Source organism: Anabrus simplex, chromosome 1 (genome assembly GCF_040414725.1).
Source record: "Anabrus simplex isolate iqAnaSimp1 chromosome 1, ASM4041472v1, whole genome shotgun sequence".
Taxonomy (NCBI): domain Eukaryota; kingdom Metazoa; phylum Arthropoda; class Insecta; order Orthoptera; family Tettigoniidae; genus Anabrus; species Anabrus simplex.
Genome location: NC_090265.1, coordinates 420,750,858 through 420,776,191, shown reverse-complemented (window position 1 = coordinate 420,776,191; position 25,334 = coordinate 420,750,858). Strand labels below are relative to the sequence as shown.

General features: G+C 39.4%; 1 protein-coding gene across 2 annotated transcripts in view; it reads left to right on the top strand.

The window, feature by feature from the left end:
* Pex7 (Peroxin 7) overlaps positions 1-15,987 on the top strand; it is a 94,885-nt gene extending 78,898 nt beyond the window's left edge. For both annotated transcript variants that reach the window (XM_067135121.2, XM_067135120.2), the window contains exons 7-8: positions 7,789-7,874; positions 14,072-15,987. In XM_067135121.2, the coding sequence (XP_066991222.1) occupies positions 7,789-7,874; positions 14,072-14,282 (297 nt within the window). In that variant the 3' untranslated portion in view covers positions 14,283-15,987. The remainder of the gene's footprint in view (positions 1-7,788; positions 7,875-14,071) is intronic.
* The last annotated feature ends 9,347 nt before the right edge of the window (positions 15,988-25,334 follow it).

Genomic DNA, 25,334 nt, shown 5'->3' with positions numbered 1-25,334 from the left:
TGTTAGCTTTGGACCATTATGGAAGCCATGTTTTTTCTTTATTTTGGTCTGAGTATTGTTGTTGGTCTTATTTAGTCTCATCTCAAAGAAGAATCAAATGTTGAGAAAGGGCAACAAACGTCATGGAGTAAAAATACACACATCATAATCTCAATGAATGTGTGTGTGTTTTTTTTTTACCTACATATGCATTGTAATGTTGGTACTCCATCCCTTGGTTCAGGGAGTATTCTTTACTCCCTGCCTTGGTTGAGGTGGTTGGTACTGGTTGGATCTTTTTTGTTAAGTGTCCGTTGCACGTGATTATCATCTATCACACTCTTTGGTCTATCAGATCAACCCATCAGAAATTGTTAGGCTGGAAGAGTGCGCTTTTTCTGCAATACTGTCTTATAGCAAGATATATTTTGTCTTACTCGATCCTACCCTGGGAATTACCATCTTGATTTCCTAGCTCTGAAGCGGGAGGCAGAACGTCGTCATCGTAGTTTTTTCACTCTAGCTTCAGAAGACAACAACTTGCCCTTTACGTAGTGGGAACTCCGCAGCGCCTTGGCGCTTTGCACGGATGTGGCTCGCGTACCAGATAATGTCCATAGCCAGATGTTGAAACAACACAGCGAGGTAGTCTCTTATATATTCTTGGGATGTTCGACCGAATCTGGACAAAGGGTGACTTCCTATCACAGTGGCAAGAAGGAATAGTAATTCCTCTCCTGAAGCCTGACAAAGATCCCAAGAGTCTCCATAAAACCCGTATGTGTCGGTGTGATGTAAAGCAACTTGCAAAAAATCCCAAGTATGCAGGAAGTTACAGACCTGTCTCACTGCCTGTGTAAACTCTTTGAGAGGATGGTGAATCAGCAACTTGTGTGGTGTATGGAGAAAAGAAGACTTTTAACAGAGTACCCATGTGATTTTTGAACTGCCCACTCCACCACTGATTGTTTGGTATGCCTGGGGAGTTCTATTCAGGACACATTTTTCCGAAAACAGCATTTGGTGGCTGTTTTCTCTGACTTAGAAAATGCCTATTACACCATTTGGCGAAATGGCACCCTTTCGGTCCTACATAAGTGGAGATTCCTTGGTAACTTGCCAGTTTTTTTTTTTGCAGATTTTTTTGTCCCTCCATCTATTCCCTGTCTGAGTAGGGAGGGCATATTCTCAATATCATTTTCAGGAAAATGGAGTCCTACAGGGATCGGTTCTGAGTGTCACTCTGTTCACGATTGCCATAAACGGTATTATGGCTGCTTTTTGTTCAGCAGTAATACAGTCACTATATGTAGACAATTTTTCTATGCATTATAGCTCATAAAGTATGGCTGTCGCAGAGCGAAAATTACAGCAAGCTGTCAGGAGTTGTTAACAGTGGACCTTAGAACATGGCTTTCAGTTTTCAACTGCAAAGACCTCTGTTATTCACTTCTGCCGGAAGCACACTCTTCGCCCCCATCCTGAACTTTGTTTAGGGGATGTCACTCTTCCTGCATTTGACACTTAACTATTTTTTGGGCTCCTTTTTGATGGTGAATTATCATGGAAGCCACACGTGCGTCAGTTAAAAGCCAAATGCACTAAAACTGAATATTTTCTTAGGGACACTTGTTGAGGGCAGACTGCATGGTGCTCTTACGATTTTATAGGACACATATTTTATCTAGGTTAAACTACAGCAGTGTAGCATATGGATTAGCAAGACAAAGCGTCCTTGTGAAACTGAATAGCATCCACAACAGCGGAATTAGGTTGTCAGCAGGAGCATTCTATACAAACACAGCCTGCTCGCTGAATCTGGTGTGCTGCCCTTACACCTGAGATGCCAACAAATGTATTATTGTCCTATAATGTAAATTTCTGACAGATGCCACTTCACCCAAGCTATCCCCGCATATTCCACAATGGAAACCGTCGGCTGTACGCTGCTTATCCATGAGCAATGCAGCTGGTTGGTATATGCTTGGATAGCAGTTGCAGATTGTTTGATGTACGCCTTCAGTTCGTTGTCTTGTCAGGCAACCAAGTAAAGTGCCTCTGTGGTTAATATGACGGTCTGAAATAATCCTGGATCTACACACCAGCTCAAAGGAGAACACAGACCTCCCTCCATTTATTGGAGGTTCTTCCTGTCTGTTGTTGGCTGGTATTCAGATTCTGTAGTCGTTTACACGGATAGTTCAAGGGGAAAAGCGAAAGTAGGCTGTGCATTCGTTGTCGATAATAACAGGTTTCTTTTTCTCCTACTGGAAACCTGTAGTGTGTACACAGCAGAGCTCTATGCTGTCCTTGAAGTTCTGTGTTATGCGCTGTCCAATGAACTCAGCACTTTCTGCTGTGTACCAGCTCTTTGAACTCATTACAGTCTCTTGACACGTTTCTCTCTGCACCCTCTCGTGTAGCGGATCCAGAACCTGCTGGCCAGGTGTTGGAGTGCTAGCACCAGAATCACATTCTTGTGGCTCCCAAGCCACCTGGGTGTAGCAAGAAATGAGTTAGCTAATAGGGCTGCCAAGGAGGCGGTCACATTGTCCTCGCCTTACAAGGTACCAGCCACTGATATTCGTTCTCAGCTAAGATATTTGCTAATATCTGTTTGGGAGATGGAATGGCAGGCCACCCTTCTTCCAAATAAGCTGAGAACATTAAAAGGAACTACGAAGTAATGGGTGACTTCCCTTTAGGTTTCTCGGAGAGAAGCCGTGGTGTTATGTCGTCTTCGGATCGGCCACTGTATAGCAACACACTCCTCCTTACTGAAGGGAGAGGCCTCCCCGGTGTGTACTTGCGATGGTCATCTTTACCGTGTTATACATCCTTATGGAGTGCGTAGACTTGGGCCGATCTGCACCATGGTCTGTGACTTCCAAGTTTCATCTCCCTCATTCTACAAGATGACGAGCAGTCAGCAGACCTCGTCATCAGTTTTATGAGGAATAGTGACATGTTTTATCTATACTAATATATAAAGAGGTAAAGATTGTGTGTATGTAACGGCTAATCTCAGGAAATACTAGATCGATTTTAAAAATTATTTCACTAATAGAAAGATACATTATCCCTGAGTGCTATAGGCTATATTTTATTTTCAAAACAATTCAAGGGAGGGGCGGGGGGGACGGGCGATGGGGTGAGATATAATAGGCCAATATAGGCAAAATATCGAATTTGTCGTACAAGGGCGAGACAAAGCTCAATTTGAGCCCCTTGACGCAAAGAACAAAACTCGGTAAGCCCTATGGGCCCAAAAACCATGTTTTAAGGCCCTAAAACCAACCGTTACGGAGATATTGGCACCACACTACCCCTGCTCTAGGAATTGGATAAGGAAATGAACTGCTGTAACTATGGCAACGTCAGCTCCAGGATTCTACAGCAGCGAAATTATCTACAATATATCCCAAAAACCTAACATGTTACAGACATGAAAATTGGTATTTGGAATCTCTTTTAAAAATAAAAGAACACAAATTTTTGTTTTCAGAAAATCCACTTAAGGGGAGAGGTGGGGGTGTGTGAAAAGAAGTGAGGAAGAAGTTGAATTCTTTATATAAGGATACACATAATTCAGAAACTGAAGATATTATAGACGTTAAAATTGGTACTTGGAATCTCTTTTAAAAATAATTGAACACACTTTTCTGGAAAATCCACTTAAGGGGGTAAAAAGAATTTTAAAAAAGCGGGTGGATTTTTAAAATGAGTATCTTCTTCTTCTACCGCTTTTCCCACACCTGTGGGGTTGCGGGTGCGAACTGCGTGGCACATGTGGATTTGACCCTGTTTTACAGCTGTATTCCCTTCCTGACGGCAACCCTAGGTGTAGGGATGTAATTACTATTGCATTTTGCTATTGTGGTTGGTAACGTGGTGGTTTGAGTGAATATGAAGAGGAGAGTGTTGGGATAAACACAAACAACCTGAACCTGAGCCAGAAGATTTAATCACAGTGATTAAAAACCCCATGGTTCATATTTGTGGGTTACTGTAGTCACGTCCTGGTTCGTGAACCATGGGCAATGGCTGAGTGGCCTAGTAAGTGGTCCTGAGAGTCGGGATACCAGTTGCTATGGAATGGGAGTGGGTATCTCGGACATATTCTGAGTCATGGCCCTCCTTGTGCTCAGGCGGCTAGGACTATAAAATTCACCGGTGGTCCATAACCCGTTAGAGGAGAGATCCTCACTTGGACTATGTGCAAGTAGGATAGCATCCTGCTTCATGAATTTACCGAGAAAGTTAAATGGGAGTAATGGAGTCCCACTCCCATTTGACAGGCGAGGGACTCCTTGGGAACAACTTGGCGAACGAAATGGAATTCGATGGGGAGTTATCAATATTAATGGGGCCTATGGAAGAAAGAAGGTAAAACTGGCTGAGTCATTAAAGAGGATACATCTGGATGTGTTAGGCGTAAGTGGTATTCGGGTAAGGGGAGATAACGAGGAAGAGAGAGATTCTAAAGTGTACTTGACGGGTGTTAGAAAGGGAAGGGCAGAGTCTGGGGTAGGGCTCTTTATCAGGAATACCATTGCACGCAACATAGTTTCTGTTAGGCACGTAAATGAGCGAATGATGTGGGTAGATTTGTCAGTTCGAGGAATTAAGACATGAATTGTGTCTGTGTATTCACCATGTGAGGGTGCAGATGAGGATGAAGTTGACAAGTTTTATGAAGCATTGAGTGACATTGTGGTCAGGGTCAACAGCAAGGATAGAATAGTGCTAATGGGCGATTTCAATGCGAGAGTTGGGAATAGAACTGAAGGATACGAAAGGGTGATTGTTAAATGTGGGGAAGATATGGAAGCTAATGGGAATGGGAAGCGTTTGCTGCTGGACTTCTGTGCTAGTATGGGTTTAGCTGTTATGAATACATTCTTCAAGCATAAGGCTATTCACCGCTACACATGGGATGCTAGGGGTACCAGATCTATAATAGACTATATCTTAACAGACTTTGAATTCAGGAAATCTGTTAGGAATGTACGAGTTTTTCGTGGATTTTTCGATGATACAGACCACTATCTGATCTGTAGTGAACTAAGTATCTCTAGGCCTAGGATAGAGAAAGTGAAATCTGTCTGCAAACGAATAAGGGTAGAAAGTCTCCAGGACGAGGAAATTAGACAGAAGTACATGGATATGATTAGTGCGAAGTTTCAAACAGTAGACAGTAAGTAGGTTCAGGATATAGAAAGTGAATGGGTGGAATACAGGGATGCTGTAGTAGAAACAGCAAGGGAATGCCTAGGAACAATTGTGTGTAAAGATGGGAAAAGGCGAACATCTTGGTGGAATGATGAAGTGAGAGCAGCCTGTAAATGTAAAAAGAAGGCTTATCAGAAATGACTCCAAACAAGGGCCAAGGCAGACAGGGATTTGTACGTAGATGAAAGAAACAGAGCGAAACAAATAGTTGTTGAATCCAAAAAGAAGTCATTTGGAGATTTTGGTAATAACCTGGAAAGGCTAGGTCAAGCAGCAGGGAAACCTTTCTGGACAGTAATAAAGAATCTTAGGAAGGGAGGGAAAAAGGAAATGAACTGTGTTTTGAGTAATTCAGGTGAACTCATATTAGATCCCAGGGAATCACTGGAGAGGTGGAGGGAATATTTTGAACATCTTCTCAATGTAAGAGGAAATCATCCTGGTGGTGTTGCAAACAGCCAAGCGTATGGGGAGGAGGAAAATGATGTTGGTGAAATTATGCTTGAGGAAGTGGAAAGGATGGTAAATAAACTCCATTGTCATAAGGCAGCAGGAATAGATGAAATTAGACCTGAAATGAAGTATAGTGGGAAGGCAGGGATGAAATGGCTTCATAGAGTAGAAAAATTAGCGTGGAGTGTTGGTAAGGTACCTTCAGATTGTACAAAAGCAGTAATTGCACCTATCTATAAGCAAGGGAACAGGAAGGATTGCAACAACTATCGAGGTATCTCATTAATTAGTATACCAGGCAAAGTATTCACTGGCATCTTGGAAGGGAGGGTGCGATCAGTCGTTGAGAGGAAGTTGGATGAAAACCAGTGTGGTTTTAGAACACAGAGAGGCTGTCAGGATCAGATTTTCAATATGCGCCAGGTAATTGAAAAATGCTACGAGAGGAATAGGCAGTTGTGTTTATGATTCGTAGATCTAGAGAAAGCATATGACAGGGTACCGAGCGAGGGGGACTATGGAATTGTAGATTATTAAAATCAATCAAAGGCATTTATGTTGACAATTGGGCTTCGGTGAGAATTGATGGTAGAATGAGTTCTTGGTTCAGGGTACTTACAGGGGTTAGACAAGGTTGTAATTTTTCACCTTTGCTGTTTGTAGTTTACATGGATTATCTGTTGAAAGGTATAAAATGGCAGGGAGGGATTCAGTTAGGTGGAAATGTAGTAAGCAGTCTGGCCTCTGCTGACGACTTGGTCTTAATGGCAGACTGTGCCGAAAACCTGCAGTCTAATATCTTGGAACTTCATAAGTTAGAAGTAACAGACATGAAAGTAGCAAGAATAATTGCTTGTACAAACAGATGGAAACAATGGCAGGAGGGTACTTGGAATGAGGAGATAAAGGCTAATTTAGGAATGAACTCGATGGATGAACCTGTACGCATAAACCGGCTTCGGTGGTGGAGTCATGTGAGGCGAATGGAGGAGGATAGGTTACCTAGGAGAATAATGGACTCTGCTATGGAGGGTAAGAGAAGTAGAGGGAGACCAAGACGACGATGGTTAGACTCCGTTTCTAATGATTTAAAGATAAGAGGTATAGAACTAAATGAGGCCACAACACTAGTTGCAAATCGAGGGTTGTGGCGACGTTTAGTAAATTCACTAAGGCTTGCAGACTGAACGCTGAAAGGCATAACAGTCTATAATGATGATGTATGTATTAAAAACCCCGACCATGCCCGGAATCAAAGCCGGAACAATGTGAACCGAAAACCTCAGCGCTGACCACTCAGCCAAGGAGTGGGGCAGTTTTTAAAATGGTTATACCTACAGTATATCTCGTAAACTTAACATGCTACAGTCGTGAAAATCGGTATTTGTAGTCTCCTTTAAAAATAAACACATACTTTTTGTTTTTGGAAAATCAACTTAAGCTGGAGACCAAAAATAAGTGAAGAAGGAGTTGAATTCTCTTTATGAGGATACTTATATCTCAAAAACTAAGATGTTACAGACGTGACAATTGGTATATGGAATCTCCTTTACAAATAAAGAAAACTCCCCCCCCCCCCCCCCCCTTCCCCGACATAAAAGAGGGCTGTTTCTCACATATAGAGTTCCGTGTCGTATGTTCCAGATTTGGGTCTGCCAGTAGCCTGGTCATCTTAACCCCAAAAGGCAATGCCACAAACGTGGTTTACAAAGAGGTTCTGGGGTAAATTAAATGCAATTTTTTGGTGAGTTTTTATACTTTAGGGATTTAAAGATAATGTTTTAGTGCAATGCTGAGGAACAAATAATTTTTATCAAATTACAAAATCCTCGTGAGTGAAGCCGTGGGTAACAGCTAGTCATGTATAAAAGTGTATTTTCAATTAGTTTTTAATTTTTGTTTTATTGTTAACTACCTTTTATTCTATTTATTCTGTTTTAGTTAGTCTTTATGTATTTTAATGTGTTATTTTTAATTTGAATGGTGTATGTGATATTACTTCAAAGGCAATGCCTTATCCTATTTCAGTCTATGTTTTATATAATTTTATAATCAAGTAAGGCATTGCGAATTAAATCCACTAATTATTTTAAATTCATATTCATTCTATATCTTCATTTTCAGGGTTGTGATTATGCTGTACGCAGGGTGAAATTTTCTCCACACCTACTTTCTGTCCTTGCTTCGGTGTCTTACGACTTCACCACAAGGTAAATTTGAATTTTGTTGAAATATATTCGTATCAGGAGCTAGTAGTGTGAGTATTGTGGAGTAAAGAATACCATTCTAGACAGTTTTGTTAAGGGTAAAGTTATACACGTATAAGGACTTGGTATGAGTAGTACTGAACTTTCATGGGACAAGAATTCCACTGATTGAGACCGCTATTGCAGTTAAATAGAAAATATTTATTTCCCACTTTCACAACAGGCAAATGCTGGGACTGTTCTTTAATTAACACCACGACTACTACTGTCCCAATCCTAGCTTTTTTTCTATCTCATTGCATTGTTGCTGAAAACATGTATGTGTTAGTGCAGCATTATTTGGCTAGTAAACAACTATGTACTGTACCATCTGGGACACTCATCACTAAACCATACCAGTCACATAGCTAGATTTTACGGGATGAGGAAAAACATGTGATGAAAAATATCTTCTTTTTTTTTTAAGCACTATCTGTTAGCCTGATCTTTAAACTACATAACAGTAGCATCAACGACAACTGCATTTGGACTCTGGAAAGTCTCTTTAAAAAAACCTTGATATACATTATGCACACTTAACAAGCAGTTCTGTATATTCTTTCTAAATGTTACTCACAGCAGATACTCAGTTTTCAAGGTAAAGATTCCTGACCGGGCGAGTTGGCCGTGCGCGTAGAGGCGCGCGGCTGTGAGCTTGCATCCGGGAGATAGTAGGTTCGAATCCCACTATCGGCAGCCCTGAAAATGGTTTTCCGTGGTTTCCCATTTTCACACCAGGCAAATGCTGGGGCTGTACCTTAATTAAGGCCACGGCCGCTTCCTTCCAACTCCTAGGCCTTTCCTATCCCGTCGTCGCCATAAGACCTATCTGTGTCGGCGCGACGTAAAGCCCCTAGCAAAAAAAAAAAAAAAAAAAAAGATTCCTGGTTGTCAAGAAAACAGGCATTATTTTGTGTACTATAGTAATATAAAATAAACAGAAAATTATGTTTTCAGACTTAAGGTATAGTTTCCTTACAAGCGCCACAATTATGTCATCATAAGTAATAAACTTCATAATGATCCATATTGTGCAGACCCTGAGGTGCTGGAATTTAGTCCCGTAGGAGTTCTTTAATGTGCCAGTAAATCTTCCAACACGAGGCTGACGTATTCGAGCACCTTCAAATACCAACGGACTGAGCCAGGATCGAACGTGCCAAGTTGGGATCAGAAGGCCAGCGCATCAACCGTCTGAGCCACTCAGCCGAGCCAATTACATTTTTTACAATTATGTCATTCAAAAACCCTCTTCAACACTTTCAATAAAGTGTTATCCAACAGCAGAGTTCACATTTTGGTGACATGTAAATATTTCCCTGTTATTCTTCGTCTTCACTGGGTTGAGTTGCTCAGATGGTAGAACACTAGCTTTCTGAGCCCAAGGTGCCTGATTCACTCAGACTGGTGATATTTGAAAGTGTTCAAAGACATCATTTTCAAGCAGAAGCTTTACTAGCATATAAAAGCACTCCTGTGGACCAAAATTTTCAGTACATTGATCTCTCCAAACACCTTAAATATATTGCATTTTTGTAATGGATGCCACCATGTTATGGTTGCACCTCAATTCTCCCCATAAAATTTGAAAAAAGAACACCTCTGTTTAATGAAAGCATTTTAGTTTCAGCAAAAAAAAAAAATTAATAGTTAAAAATCTTAAAATGGAATGGATTGCACATACAGAACTAGTAAGTGGAGATCAATGGCTGCAGACTCCTTTGTGCTGACCACTCATTATACTTTCCACAAATTATAGCAATTATTTCCATAGCATGTGTATAAAAGGTATGGCAGTGTGCAGTATTTTTCATGGAGATAGTATTTATTGGCAATGATGAGAAATGAAGGATTGAGTAATCATTTTAAATTAAAGTGGGTTTTTTTAACAACGCAGGAAAACTCTAATTGGGATTGAATACAGTAGTCAGTTGTGTTCATGATCAGTGTTTTTGCAATGAATAGAAATAAGTTGAACTATTCAAGGTGGAGTACGAGTTTCACCATTAATTTCTGCTGTATACTTTTTTATATGCACCAAATCCCTGCCACGAATGGTGTGAAAATGTTGCTCATAGGGGCGGTTGTTGCATGCATTTCTGTGGGCTTGGCAGACATATGTAATAGCAACTTCTGGATCGGTGAGGAAAGCAGCAGGAAACTACCTTGCTCATTATTTCCCTAGTACGCCTCTTCAGTGATGCCTAGGCCATCTGTGACAGCTGATGACAGAGCTGTTGAGGATCCACCTAACCTTAGGGCTGAGGACTGAACATACATACTTTCTTATTGTCTAGTGGTTTAACGTCGCACTAACACAGAAGGATGGGAAGGGGCTAGGATTTGAAAGGTAGCAACCATGGCCTTAATTTAGGTACAGCCCCAGAATTTGCCTTGTGTGAAAATAGGAAACCATGGAAAACCATCTTCAGGACTGCCAACGGTGGGATTCGAACCCACCATCTCTTGAATGTAAGCTCACAGGCCAACTCACTCAGTACTGCTGTATACTTTATTTCCAGTTTTAAGTCACGGTATGTTGTATGTCACCTGTGTTTCACTTCATAAATTACACAGCATGCTACAGTAGTTATCATTCGATCATTAGACTCATTTGTACAACTAACAAGGGGGTATTCCCTACTCGTCACCACCGATTTCGCTCAAATTTATAGAACATGCAGGGCTTGGCTAGAAATGAAAGTACCCAAAGTGGGAACTCCAGATGGCCAAGCGTATAGAAAATAAAAATAAAAATGTTGACGCGGCTCTCGCACCGTATAAGCCACTTACGTTAGTGCACACGCCGAGCAGTTGTTGGCATAGCGGTAAGAGTTCGGACTGGTAATTCGATGGTCGTGGGTTCGACTCTCCATGTGGTTTTTCTGTCAAATTTTATATTATTCATTTTCCAATTACGCAAAGAGGTGAATAATTCATTTTATTTATTTATACGCAAAAGGCACAGAAAAGGTAAAAAAAAAAATTGGGATTTCATTGTCATTGTTTACCTGCGCCAAGAATCTTTTGTTTGTGTACAGCTGCCAGGAGCAACCTTCACTTGTCAGGTGAAAATGAATCTTACAGCGAAATGACTATTCACGTTTATGGCACATTTCCCAAGGAGGGGAGATAGGCAATAAAGGAGAAAACATGTCGGGAAAATCCGCTACTCCAAATTTTCTACAATTGTGTGCTCATTAAAAAAATGACGTCCTATACGTCTTTTGCATAAGTAAAATAAATTAAAATAAATGAATAATATAAAAATTGAGAAAAATATTCTCCACATGGCGAGTCGAACCCACGACCATCGAATTACTAGTCCAAGCTCTTACCGCTACGCCAACAACTGCTCGGCGTGCACACTAACTTAAGTGGCTTATACGGTGCGTGAGCCGCGTCAACATTTTTATTTTCTATACGCTTGGCCATCTGGAGTTCCCACTTTGGGTACCGCCAGGCTGAGTGGCTCAGACGGTTGAGGCGCTGGCCTTCTAACCCTAACTTGGCAGGTTCGATCCTGGCTCAGTCCGGTGGTATTTGAAGGTGCTCAAATACGTCAACCTTGTGTCTGTAGATTTACTGGCACATAAAAGAACTCCTGCGGGACTAAATTCTGGCACCTCAGCGTCTCCAAAAATCGTAAAAGTCTTGTATTTACGCGAATAACCCCCTCTTGTTTTTTAAATTTAGGCACAAAATTGGGGTGCAGGTTTTATTTGCATCAAGGTTGGCAACACGCTTCTTGCTCACCTAGTTTTTTTATGTTAGGTGTAAAGTTATGTTTGTGTAACCACAGATGGTATAAAACTGTCCCCATATGTCATATTTAAACGAAAAAATATTCAAGACTTTTAATTCAAAACTGACTTCACGTTTTAAGAAAATAGTATTTTACAGAGTAATTTAAATTCAAAATTGCTCTGCGCTACAAATGCATCTTCCGGAACGTGCAGAGGTAGCTTTCTGCACTTTCATTCACTTCGGTGTGCCTATAGTGTGTTTCATAGTTGCTAAGATCGAGTGAAATTGCAGTTCTTTTGTATTCAGCATTTTAAGGAACGCCACAATATCGCATAGCAGGCAGTGTGTGTGTGGAGAAGCAGAATCCGCAAACACAGGCAATGCCAACAGTGGCAAAAAAGCGTGGCTCATAATTATAATTAATTCATACGCACCAAACACTATTGTCAATGCCGATGAAACTGCATTTTTTTCTGCTGAGCCCAGCCGGATTTATGGTTTTAAAGGATATGGGGTCGCTGTACTGTTTACAATGCAGCCGGAAGCGAAAGACTTCCTCCCTTCTTCATAGGCAAGTTCGATAAGCCGCAATGTTTTAAGGGTATTGGTTACTTTCCATGCAAGTACAAGGCATCTAAAATGCATTACAGTACAGTAATCCTATAAATAAAGCACTTGCACAGGGGAGCCAGCATAGTTTTCTTCTCGTCTTTGACTTTATTTCTTTCGTTGCGTGAGGTTATGTTTGCCAGTGAGTTATCCAAGTTCATTATTTGAATACTCTAAATGCACATGTTAGATATATTTTGGAAGTAGGTTTTTTTTTCATGACATTTAAACTATTTAAACTGGGAATCAATGTTGATTGCATGCAGTCGTGGATTAAGAATATTTTGTGATGCGGCAAAAGTTGGCATTTCTGAATTACGAGTTGGCAGTTAATTCAAAATCACTTAATAATATGGTTTTACTGTATCGCAAAACTAACATCCGCATTTGCCGGTGAGTCTGTTTCAAGTGTTTACATTGCACAAAAGGAATATTATTCGCCACCGGTTGTGTTACTATCCGAATAAAAAGAGATCTCGTGTGAGAAGTGTTTTAGATGTGGAGTGTAACAAATTTGTAAGTAATTTAGGAGAGGATTCTAGTGATGCAAGAGACAACGAATGTTCCTATCTACAGGCAGTTGAGCATATTGTAAGTTCAGATTAATGAAACACCTGTCGGGCCTACTTGCTCATTTTCATGGCATTTTATAGCAGTGATAATGTATTTTTATCATCTCAGGCAAAATAGCTATATCCATGAATTTACATGTTCATATTTGCGTAAAGATCACGTGGCTCTTGCGGAGTGATATGAAGTGTTTGTTTATGCCTACGTTTCTCTTTAGATGGAAAACATTTTAGTTCATTTCTTTTTTTCAAAATGAGCCTTCCTAAAATTAGCATGCTGGGATTATTCGGCAGTGAGGATTATTTGCGTAAATACAGTAGTTAATGAGACGTAAAGCAAATAACTTTTTATTGAACACAAAGTTTTCTTTTTTGTATGTGTATTTCCACCTTCTATTTTTTAATCCTTTTTTTTTTCTAGTATCCTTTCCATTATTTCGGCATATTAGATATAATTTTAATTCCTGTATTTTTTTTTAACTAGGCGAGTGGCTGCATGGTTTGGGTCACGTAGCTGTCAGCTTGCATTCAGGAGATAGTGAGTTCGAACACTATTCTCAGCAGCCCTGAAGTTGGTTTTCCGTGGTTTCCATTTTCACACCGGGCAGATACTGGGACTGTACCTTAATGAAGGCAATGGTCACTTCCTTCCCACTCCTAGCCCTTTCCTAACCCATCATTATCTGGAGCAATGTAAAGCATTTTTTTTTTTTTTTAATTGGTGTACTGAGACAATTTCTATAGCCATAGATTCTTAAGTATTTCTATGCTTACTACAATTTCAAAAATCCAGGCTCCTTTATAATTTCTTCTAATTTTTTTCTTTCTTTTAATTTCCTTCAACAGTTTGCCCCACATTCACCTTTTCTAGCTGCCAGTTCCATCTCTCCTAAAGCAGTGTGTCTCTTTCAGTTAGGGCGCTATTCTTCTGTGTTTTGTTAATAAATATTTTTTCTATCTTTTACATCTGTTAATCTTGTAAATATTACTCTATGTTTGTCCTTTACAAATCTAGTGTTTCCACTTTCACTCTTTGTGTTTTGTAAGATTTAATTCATTATTACAGTTTTCTTCCATAATTAGACCTGTTACCGGTATTCTCTAGTATCCACATTTTTAGATATTCATCTTTGCTACAGTATATCTCTTCCTATTTTAGCGAGTTTGATGCTTTCCAGTTTTCCTGTATTTTTGCACTACCTCTATATAACTTACTATGATATATTCTTGTTTCAGGATTTGGGACTTCAAAGTTTCATCAGAAAGCATTGAAACTGTGAAGCATCATTCAGAATTTGTGTATGGTTTGGACTTCAACAACCATGTGGCTGGACAAATTGCAGATTGTGGCTGGGATTCCCTAGTTCATGTGTTTTCTCCCCGATCTCTAGGGCCTGGAGCATCGCCTTCAGCTTTGCCTCCACCTCTGCCACTTGTGCCCAAGTGACGGCGTGGTCGTCCTCCCACTCGCCGTTTGTAGCCAGTAGGGATGACATGATCTCACTGTTGTTGCTTCTCTCTATAATTATATTGTAACCTGCAGCTTGTTAAGTTAAGCATGAGAAAATATATCCATTCCTTTTTTTATATTTTATTATTTGTTAGTTTGCAATACACACAAAGTAAATATGCCTTTTTCTCATGCCTCACTCAACATAGCTGTAAAAGGTAAACAGAGAACAGGTAATTTTTTTTTATAAAGAGAGAAAACTATCCTAACACTAATTATGTGCGGATGAACAGAAATGAAATCCATACTGTCCAATACAGAGCAAGTATTTGCTTGCATTAATGTTGTGTCCTTTTTATCTGGCCTGAAGAGTTACGACAGGAAGACAAGTTGTATGGCATCTGAGTAACGATATTTACTTTTGATAGCCTGACCCTTATTTTGAAGAATCATAATTTCTTCAGTGTAACAGTAACAGTGTACTTGCTAGAAATTGTCTTTCACAGTCTGCTTCTTACATCTCCTCCCTCTTAGTTGGGAAATCTACTTTTATTTGTGATATTTGGTTCTGATGTAAGATTTATAAAATACTCTATTTCCAATAATTGCTTAATTTTGAAGGTGAATGAAGGAAATTACATTGTATGTCCTCTCATAAAATATCTGTTATGTTAATAGAAACAATGAACAGATAATATATTGAGGATCAGGAGAGCAATATGTATTAGTTATATTATATAGCATCTTAATATCTATGCTGACAATGGGAATAAATTCTAGTCTGTTGTTGGAAAATGCCTTGCTGAGAAGTCTAGCTGCTAGTCTCATAATTATAAGTTGTACAATAGCCGCCACTTCATTTTATGGATTAATATCACATCTATATTAATTATTATCCATATGAGTAAGGACTGCCTTTGGGACTAGAAACCATGGTGTGAATAAAAGGCATAGTTTTATAAATTTCCTGTTTTGAAGAATTTAAAGTGAGCAGCTTTTTCTTTTGAAGTTGAGGAGAATATAGTGTATATTGGTGATAGACTGGCACTAAACTAATCACTTGCTATGTTTCTTTAAAATAATTTTAGTGAAAATTTGTACATAAGAATATTGTAATCTTATTGTGTCAGTAAATGCTACTATATATGTATTTCAGTCAAGGTCACAAAAGCAATTGACTGTAATGGGCTTACTGATGATGATGATTATCCAAATATTTTGAAATGGTTCCCTGTTGTTTCTTATTGACTGTTTGATAACAATTCTCATATTATTTCTAATGAGATGCTGTAATTACATAATTATTAATGTCAACATTAAATGTTTAGGAAAAGTACAAAACCCTTTTAAAGGGAGTGTGCCATGTAGTCTACTCTTCTAAGAGTAATTATATGTAAAATACTTCAACAATATTTTTGTGAGACTACTTGTGGTTTTATTTTTAAAATCTGATTGTTTAATAGATGAAAGATTGTTTTCTTTATGTTCTGTTTATGATAGTCTAAACTGACCTATTATTGTTTTGTAGTAGTTGAAAGAACCATTTTTTTGCATCTGCTTCAGTGTGTATCTACATTATCATTGTTAATGTATGTGCTAGGGTTGTTTTCTCGTTATCTTTGTTCCATGTTTATAAAAGTTTTATATGTGCAAAATGTGCATTGACTAAGTTGGTTGTGAAATATTACATTTTAATGTGGTACTGATTTTTAAATGTTAATTATGGTACCTCATTGGTCTCTTTATCCTATGCATGTGTGAAGGAAGTTGCTAAATAAGTAATTCTTTCTTGCACCATGCTTTTACAATGTATATATGTTTTTATAAAATATATTTTTTATTCTTTGTCTTCCAATCATAGTCAGTAGAAATACCTCATTTATCCAAATACAGTAGAAGTCCGCTCTAGCGAGTACGGCATATAACAAGAACCCCATTATAATGATAATTTTTGTCTTTCCCTTCAAAATTCCTATATTAAACTGTGTATTACCCTTCGGCTACAGCGAGAGCCCTATCACTGATGCATCAGTTATTACGAGCGATTAAGCATGCGCGATATTTTCCGTTACCGATATTTATGCACCTCAGCGATTATGTTGCATGCGATCGATCACCTTCGGTATTGTTTCCTCGCTGTGTCCACTAGCGAGTTTTTTCTTCGACATTCGAAGGTGATGTCGAAGTCATTAGTAATATCCTTCGACTGCTGTTCCGTAAAGGAAATTCGAAATAAAAGAGAACATTCTTTCGTAATAGATGTGTAAATAGCGTGCCGATAACAGTTGTTGACTCGTTAAAAATAAAGCCTGAATAAAGGATCACTTACCAGTAATTTTAATGCTAAATACTGCAATGAAGTAAGGATGGGATGCACCTCAAGATATGGCAGAGGGCCTAATTGATTTCAGAGGTTAGTTTGTATTTTCTCATGTCTGTTAAATTATGGAAAGGCTATTATCTGTAATTTTCATCACACGTATAGCATGGTTAAGTTAGGATAGGTGACGCTGTTTGAATAAGAAAACTGAAACGTTTGCCACAAAATGCAATCGATCATCTTCAGTGCGGTATCATTTTTTCGCTACGTGCATTTGCGAGCTCTCTCATCGACATTCGAAGGTGATGCTGGAGTCGATTAGTAGTACCCGTCGACTGCTGTTCTCCAATGGAAATTCAAAAAGAAAGGGGATAACACATTTTCTTAATAAATGTGTATATATAGTAACATATTTTCTCGCATCTAGTTAAATTTCGGAAACGCTATTCCCATGTAAATTTTTAGCGAGGAGGTTATCATTTCTCTACATTCGGCATTTGAAATATGTTTTTGTGATATATATATGGTTAGGTTGGGTGACGCCGTGTGAAGAAGAATACTGAAATGTTTCCCACAGAACTCTATGGAATGATACCGTATTTCTCCGAATCCAAGACGTTTTCAGTGGTTGTTCGTGCATGAAGAGCTTTCGGGCGCTGTCCCGCCGCCTTTTCAAACACATTTAACGTTATTTCACTCTGTAAATGATTACATAAAGAGATGGACAAATGTAGCGAAGTCAAAATTATGTGATGTGTGTTATCTTTATTATTTCGGCTGTAAACATTTTGCTTTTCTATTTTCAAGAAAATGGCAAAGGCTTTCAGACCGTGGCTGCTGTCCAGCAAGCACGATGTTTTCTCTTTAGTCTGAGGTGCTCGGACTGTGGCAGCAGAGCCCTGAGTAGGTCCCCAGACTTTGCTAGTGTGCGGGATGCGGGAGGAGTCTGGAAGGACAATGTGGGCTTGTCAGGGGAAGGAAGAGTGCAGGCGGGTGTAAGTGCTGAACAGCGGAGTCCTCAGCAACATTGCCAACCAATTGAAAATGTACCCCACGTCTTACATATTGATTGTTGTTAAAGATTAATTCCAAATCATTTTACAAAACAATGAATTCCATTATACTGATTATTTAAACAATTCAGTTCTATAAAGAAGCTTAAATTTTTTTTTTAAATATAACCGTAACGTGACGGCACTATTTGTAGGGTGGTCAAATTGTTAAATACGTCATCATGCTTTAAAATTTGAGCAAGGAGAAAGAAGTTCAGGAGTGCACTGTTTATTTCTTTTCATTTTTCATGAATGTTGTTATCAGTTGTGATTGTGATAAGTGAAACAGTGCAGTGCCATAATAGTCTGGATTGCATTAGCTGTTAGCCTGCTGTTAATTAATGTGTGCGCATAAATGCCACTGTAGTATAGTTAATGCTGTAGTGCAAGCAGATTTCTATTCAGCCAGTGTAATTGGATTATTATTATTATTATTATTCATCTAAAAGTATCGTGGTGCTGCTCAGTGAAAACTGGACCGATTAGGGAGGGGAAAGATGTGGTGGCACAGCCCTGCCAGAGTAAAATGTCACGAACTGCCACTGGACGTATTATTCTCAGAATCTCATGTAAAAAAGCAAGGGTCGTCTTGCATTTGCGGCCTAACAGTAATGAACACCACTGGCAACTACCGCGGTAACCACGCTGCTTCTTTTCACTCGCGTGCACACAAAACTCGTTGACAATAAACGACCGCCTCTTTATTAAACATCGGTAGCCGTGGCAACCGATTGTACAGTGCCTATGTGTAACGTCACTGGATCTCGGGAAATAGTGAAGAAAGATTGACGTTCTATTAGCCTCTACAAAATCGTTTCTCAAATCTGCAGAATGGCATCAAAACATACAAGCATTTAAATTCTTAGAAAGGCCGCGGCTACTCAGCAGCAGCGTTATAACGCGTCTTCTGTACTTGACACTTAGTAAAATCAAGTTTTATAGACAGCGGGAATATGTTCGTAATGGATCGTCGTATTGTAAAGATATGTGGAACAGGTATTGCCGGCAAATTTTGAACGGGTTCTCATTGATATTATGATGCCAATTTTAAGTTGATGCAGTTTATTATTATTTATTTATCGTATGATGAATCTATGTACACACATGTATATAGTTCAGGGTAAATGTGCGTAGTTACAAGTCCGTACAATACTATAACTCTAGGTCTAGCATTTTGACCCAATCAACTGCTTCATCCGATGTGCGGTGAACGTCCTTTAGCATTCCTTTGAAAGCTCGGATTGGGCAGTCAGCAACAATGTGGTGGATTGACTGAGAAGAGGCACCACAATCACAATCTGCAGACCTAGTCCAACCCCATTTGCACAACAGATAACCACATCTGCCTTGTCCAGTTCTTATCCGATTGACGATTCTCCACTGTCGTCTTGGAAGATCAAATCCTTGTACTCGTATAGAAGGATTCTCAACCAGATGTTTGTTCACTACTGAAGACTGATCCCACTGGGCTTTCCATGAACTGTTAACATGAAAAGAGGTTCTTTCAAGATCCATTGCTGTACGCCAGGGTGGTTTCCTTGATTTCAGTCGTTGATGTTCAGTGTGCGTAATATCTTGGATGGGTAGTTGGGGGTTCTGCTGAATGTTCTTCCAAACCTTTAGGAGAGCTTCTGATCGTCTTAGGGCTGGAGGTGCAATATTGCTGAGAACAGGAAGCCATAGTGTGTTCGTGCTCTGAATGCAACCCGAGATTATGCGCATTACTTGATTAAGTTGTACATCGATCTTTTTTGCGTGAACACTATTGATCCAAGAGAGGCAGCAGTATTCAGCAACAGAATATGATAAGGCTAATGCTGTTGATCTTAGAACATGAGTATTGACTCCCCATGATGTACCAGCAAGTTTCTAAAGAATATTATTTCTAGTTTTTACTTTAGCAGCTACATTTGAAAGATGTTGCTTGAACGTCAAAGTTCTATCAAGTGTAATTCCCAAGTATTTTGGTGTACTGCAGAACGGCAACACTTCACCTCGGAATCTGACTGTTGGTTTGTAATTAGACTGTCTGTTGCGTAAGTGGAATGTAGATATAACTGTTTTTTGAGGATTTAGGTGAAGGCACCATTTCTTGAAGTATACATCCAAGGCTTCCAGATCAGTGGCTAAGGTAGTTTCAGCATCATAAAAGTTGGAGCACTGAGTCACCAAACAAATGTCATCAGCATAAATGAATTTTCTTGATGATGTGTCTGGGAGGTCATATATGTACAGGCTGAAAAGAAGGGGGGAAAGGACTGATCCTTGAGGTAAACCATCGTTTAATTTAAACACTCTACTTCTGTCGTTATCAGCGTAGATCTGGAAGTACCTATTACTGAGCATATTGCTAAGTAAGGCCGTAAGTTTACGACATGGGATCACACTCAAAAATTTTAGAAGGAGTCCTCGCCAGACTATCATAGGCAGCTGATAGATCCAAAAAGGCAGCCACGCTTACTGATTTCCTCTCATATCCATTTTCGATATACGTGGTGAGAGACAGTACTTGATCATTACAACTTCTTCCAGGTCTAAATCCTGCTTGCTCTATAGGAATGTAGCTGTTGATTGTTTCATAAATTCTATTGTAGATCAGTTGCTCAAGGAGTTTATATGTAACACTTAGAAGTGCTATTGGACGGTAGCTTTCAACTTTAGATGGATCTTTATTTGGTTTCAGTATGGCTATTATCTTTGTTTTCTTCATCAGAGGTGGTATGTTTCCAGTTTGCAGAATATTAGTGAAGAAGTTGGTTAACCATTTTATTGTAGCTGGTCCGCAATGAGCCAAAAATTCAGGATAAATTCCATCAAATCCTGCAGCTTTTCCAAGTTTCATACTTTTTATTGCGGCTTCAGTTTCCCCTTCTTTGAATGGAGTAGAGAATTCAGAAAACTGCGGCGCTGCCCTTTTCTTGATGTTCAACTTTAATTTGATATCCTTTTTGGTTCGCTTGTCTTTTGTGTTTTTGGAAACTGATATTAAATGATTAGCAAAATCATTCAGATTGATGGCTGTTTTTAATCTCTTAGTTGCAGGGTTTGAAGAATCCAGTTTCCTAATTATAGACCAGGCCTTTCTGCTAGAATGGGTGTAATCTAGGGATCCACTGTTTCATGCCAGATCCTTCTTCGACTCTCATCCAAGGATTGGAGGAGACCAGCTGCATTGTTGGAATTAGGATGTTCTTCATATTCTCGTAGTAATTCCTCACTCCAGGGATATAATCCTTACGATATCCTCTAGGGATGCATCATCTCGCTGCACCTTTTATAACACCTACAAATCTGGTGTAGTTGTTGTATGTTGGTTTGATCCATCTTATATTGGAGTCTGTTTGCTTTGCAAATTCAGTCCAATTGGCTTTCTTGAAGTTCCACCTTGGTTTAGGATGTGAACGAACAACAGGTAAAGACATCCCAACCTCCAAGAGAACAGGTCTGTGTTGACTATGTGGGAAATCGTTGAGCACTGTACGTCGAACTTGACTGTGTGAATTATGAAGCCGATTTGTGAAACAAAGATCTGGGGTGTAGCCTCGAGACCAGCGAGCTGATTGAAAGGTAGGCAGGTCCTTAGCATCAAAAATCAGATTCAAATTTTCAGTTTCCATCCAGTCCACAAGAACTTCACCATTAGAGTCATCCTTGTTATATCCCCAATGATGATGATGACTATTGAAATCACTGAGATATGTAGTAGGATACTGCAGAGAAGGTATAGGAGGATTAGGCCAAGTAATATCTGGTGGCTTGTACACATTAACTATTGTCAAGTTTTCAATGTTAACTGTAGTAGTAAAAATGTCATTTTCAGAATTTACTGATAGTAATTGGTAATTTGTTATATCATTCCTGACATAAGTTGCAAGGCCATAATTTTGATGATAGTTAGACGCTACCAATTTAAAGCCTGGAATTTTCCCCCTACTCTATAACTGTAGTTCGTCTGCTGTGTGTGTTTCTTGAAGCACGATGACATCAACTGCATATTTCAGTGCAATCCTGGAAAGATACTCGCATTTCGCTCGACTAATCCCTTCGATATTCAATTGACAAATTGACAAATGTGCAGCGATGGTCCAATTCTATGAACTTGAAGGTCCTGAAAAGGACCACACATCTCCTTCTTGTTCGCTCTTTGACCGAGAAGTCGTTTCCGTCTCATCTTATCGCTGTTGCTTTCTTAGCACCACCCGGGGGACACGTGTAGGGCAGTGTAGTGGTTAAACCTACGGACGTGAAGCAACGTAGACCCCCAGTAAACATATTCATTACCCCAGCTGCAAAAATGTTTTTTAAATACAAACAGTCGTAGCCCCGCTACACTCTCTGAAGTCAACATTACCATTTTATAAGGCTGCGTTTTTCGTGAAAAGGTCTACGTGAGAAAGATCTTTTACCAAGCTCGATAGCTGCAGTTGCTTAAGTGCGGCCAGTATCCAGTATTCGGGAGATAGTGGGTTCGAACCCCACTGTCAGCAGCCCTGAAAATGGTTTTCCGTGGTTTCCCATTTTCACACCAGGCAAATGCTGGGGCTGTACCTTAATTAAGGCCACGGCCACTTCCTTCCCACTCCTAGCCCTTTCCTGTCCCATCATCGCCATAAGACCTATCTGTGTCGGCACGACGTAAAGCAACTTGCAAGAAAAAAAAAAAAGAAAAAAAAAATTTGAAGAATCTTTTCAACCACACGCTCGCACATGCTTCCAAACTGATATTCACAGCAGTGACGACACCATAACTTAATCTATAGCAGATTTTAAACAATGTACTTACAGTGACATCCGGTGATGCTTCGTGATAGTACAGTCATGATTTTCACAAAAATATACTGGGACTAACTACTGTATTTGTTTTTTACTTAAAAAGCCTAATCTAAACTAATCAGCAAAATTTGACTGGTATTTTACCGTCGCTGAAGTTTTATAGTTTCACTCGCATACTGAGTGTACGTGCATCAACGACAAACGAGGGAAAATATTTGTCACGCCGTATAACACACGTTATATTTGATTTGATTTGATTTTGATTTATTTATCATCAACAGAATTATTAATTCTCCAATTACAGATGATATAACACATTCAAATAATAACAATATTAACAGCACTTACTACTAATACTAATTATAACTAAGCAGTATATAATATATACGTATTTACAAAACACACAAGGAAGAAAAGAAACCATGAAAACAGAAAAGTGTTTATACATCTGAAATGACCGAAGGAAGTAGAACTTTCAGTTACCAAATGCACAGAACAAGATACAAGGAACACACTGTCTATGAAGCGTCCATAAGATGTCTGTGAACTTCACTAGCTGATGAGTGAAATATATCCACCATCTCGCTAATTTCATTCAGGGATCTTAGGGCCTGCATGAACCAAGAGTTCCTGTGTGATCCCGTTCTGCACCTGGGTAAGTGAAAGGTGACGGCCTGTCGGGTGTTGCGGGAAGGAACATGAATTGGTGGCAACTGGAGTAAATTGGAACAGTCAAGGAAATCATCGATACATTTGTGTATGAAACGTGCGTTGACATACCTGTGCCTAGTTCTAAGAGACTCAATACACATGTTTGTACAAAACAAATCATAATCCATCGATGACAGCCATTTTATAATCTAAACTTTTTACTGATCCATTTTGAGAATCTGATCTGTACTCGCTCTAAGGCATTAACTAAATATTGCTGTGAGGGGATCCACACTTCAGAGCAGCACTCTAGACTAGATTGTATAAGCGTTTTCAATGGGACAACCGATTTAAAACTTTTGCAATTTCTTTTGAGGAAGCGTAACGTTTTAAATGCCTTGTTAATGATATTTAACACATGCTCATTGAAAGATAGACCCTTTTGATTACTAAAAATAAATTTTATTAACACGCTTCACTTCTTGATCCTTTACATGATAATTGAATACATTGACTTGGAATTTCCTCATGAAGGATATTGCACTGCACTTTGAAATATTTAGGGTTATATGCCACATTTTGCACTAGTCAATGATATTATTTATATCGGACTATAACAATTCACAGTCACTCATCTTTTCAATTACCCTGTAGAGTTTAAGATCATCAGCATAGAACAGGTAGTTGCTCGAATGGATTTGTGATGGCAGATCATTAACAAATAGAAGGAAACACAAAGGTCCCAATAGTGAACCTTGTGAAACACCAGGCATAGGCTGATAAGGACGAGAAATGATACCCTCGTATTTTACTGAATACCTCCTGCCATAAAGATAGCTTTTAAACCATTCAAGCAAGCTTCCATGAATGCCATATGCTGACAACTTAGTCAGAAGAGCATTATGCTGCACAGAGTCGAAAGCCTTGGAAAAGTCCGTTTACACGGCATCAACCTGCTTGCAATTGTCCAGAACGCTAGATATGAAGTGGGAGTACACAGCAAGATTGGTGGTAGTTGAGCGTTTCTGGACAAAACCATGCTGGTTAATATTAATTAAACCACTGACTGCACTGTACAAGGCTTTGTACACGACTCTTTCCGCTACTTTGGAAATGAGTGAAAGAAGAACTACTGGTCTGTAATTGACAAATAAAGATCTGTCACCTTTCTTAAAGACTGGAATAACATATCCTTTCTTCCATTCGGACGGAAAATTGCCTGTACGAAGAGACCAGTTGATTATCATGGCTAGTGGGGTTGCCAGCTCCTCAGCACACTCACGTAACACAATTCCTAGAATGTGATCTGGACCACATGACTTCTTCGTATCCATCGACTTCAAGATGTAGCAGACTTCTGATGCCGAATTTACCACTGGTGATAAGTTAATTTCCCCGAATTGTTCGGTGTGAGAATTACAGGGAACACTGGGTGGATGGAATTTTTTGAAAGTGTCAGCAAAATTATCCAGAATTTCTTTCAGTGAGCTAATTTACTTGTCTTCATTAATCATCACAGAGGGTAGCTGCCTAGATTTTGATTTGCAATTACAAATTTCCAAAATTTTTGTGGATGTCAGATAATATCTTCCTCAACAGACCCGACATAATCCCTATACCTTCTCCGCTGCATTTGTTTGTATTCCTTTCTTAGCATCGCAAATTCGATGTAATCTGAGGGAAGTGAAGACTTTGCTGCTTGTTTCCTTGCTCTTTCCTTTTCCCGCATTTTGTCTCTAAATTCGGAATCATACCAAGAGGGAAGATGCCTAGTCTTCATTATGTGGGAAGGTACAGCGTCCTTAAGAGCGCTGTGCAGTAAGTCATAAAACAAAGTCAACTGTGGCATCAAGGGATGGACAGGATTTGAGCAAGTTCCACAGACAGCGGGATAAGATATTTCATAGACGAGGATGCTTTTGTCCATACGAATAATGATTTTGTTGTCTGTGGTAAACGAGGAACATGGGAAATATGAAGTCTGAGCTCAAGCGCAGAATGATCTGATTGTACTAACTGTTCTGTTGCTTCACACAGGGTATTATTAGTGACTTTATCAGACACGAAAGCAAGGTCCAGGAAGTTATTTCCTCGTGTTGGAAAACCGCAAACTTGGCGAAGGTTAAATTCATTGGTGATCTCTAAATGAAAGCAGGCTTCCTCGTTGACATGGGTGAGAATACGATTAATAGATCCCGAATCATCTGAGGCCCAGGCTAATTGGCTTATATTGAAATCACCGTACACGATAAT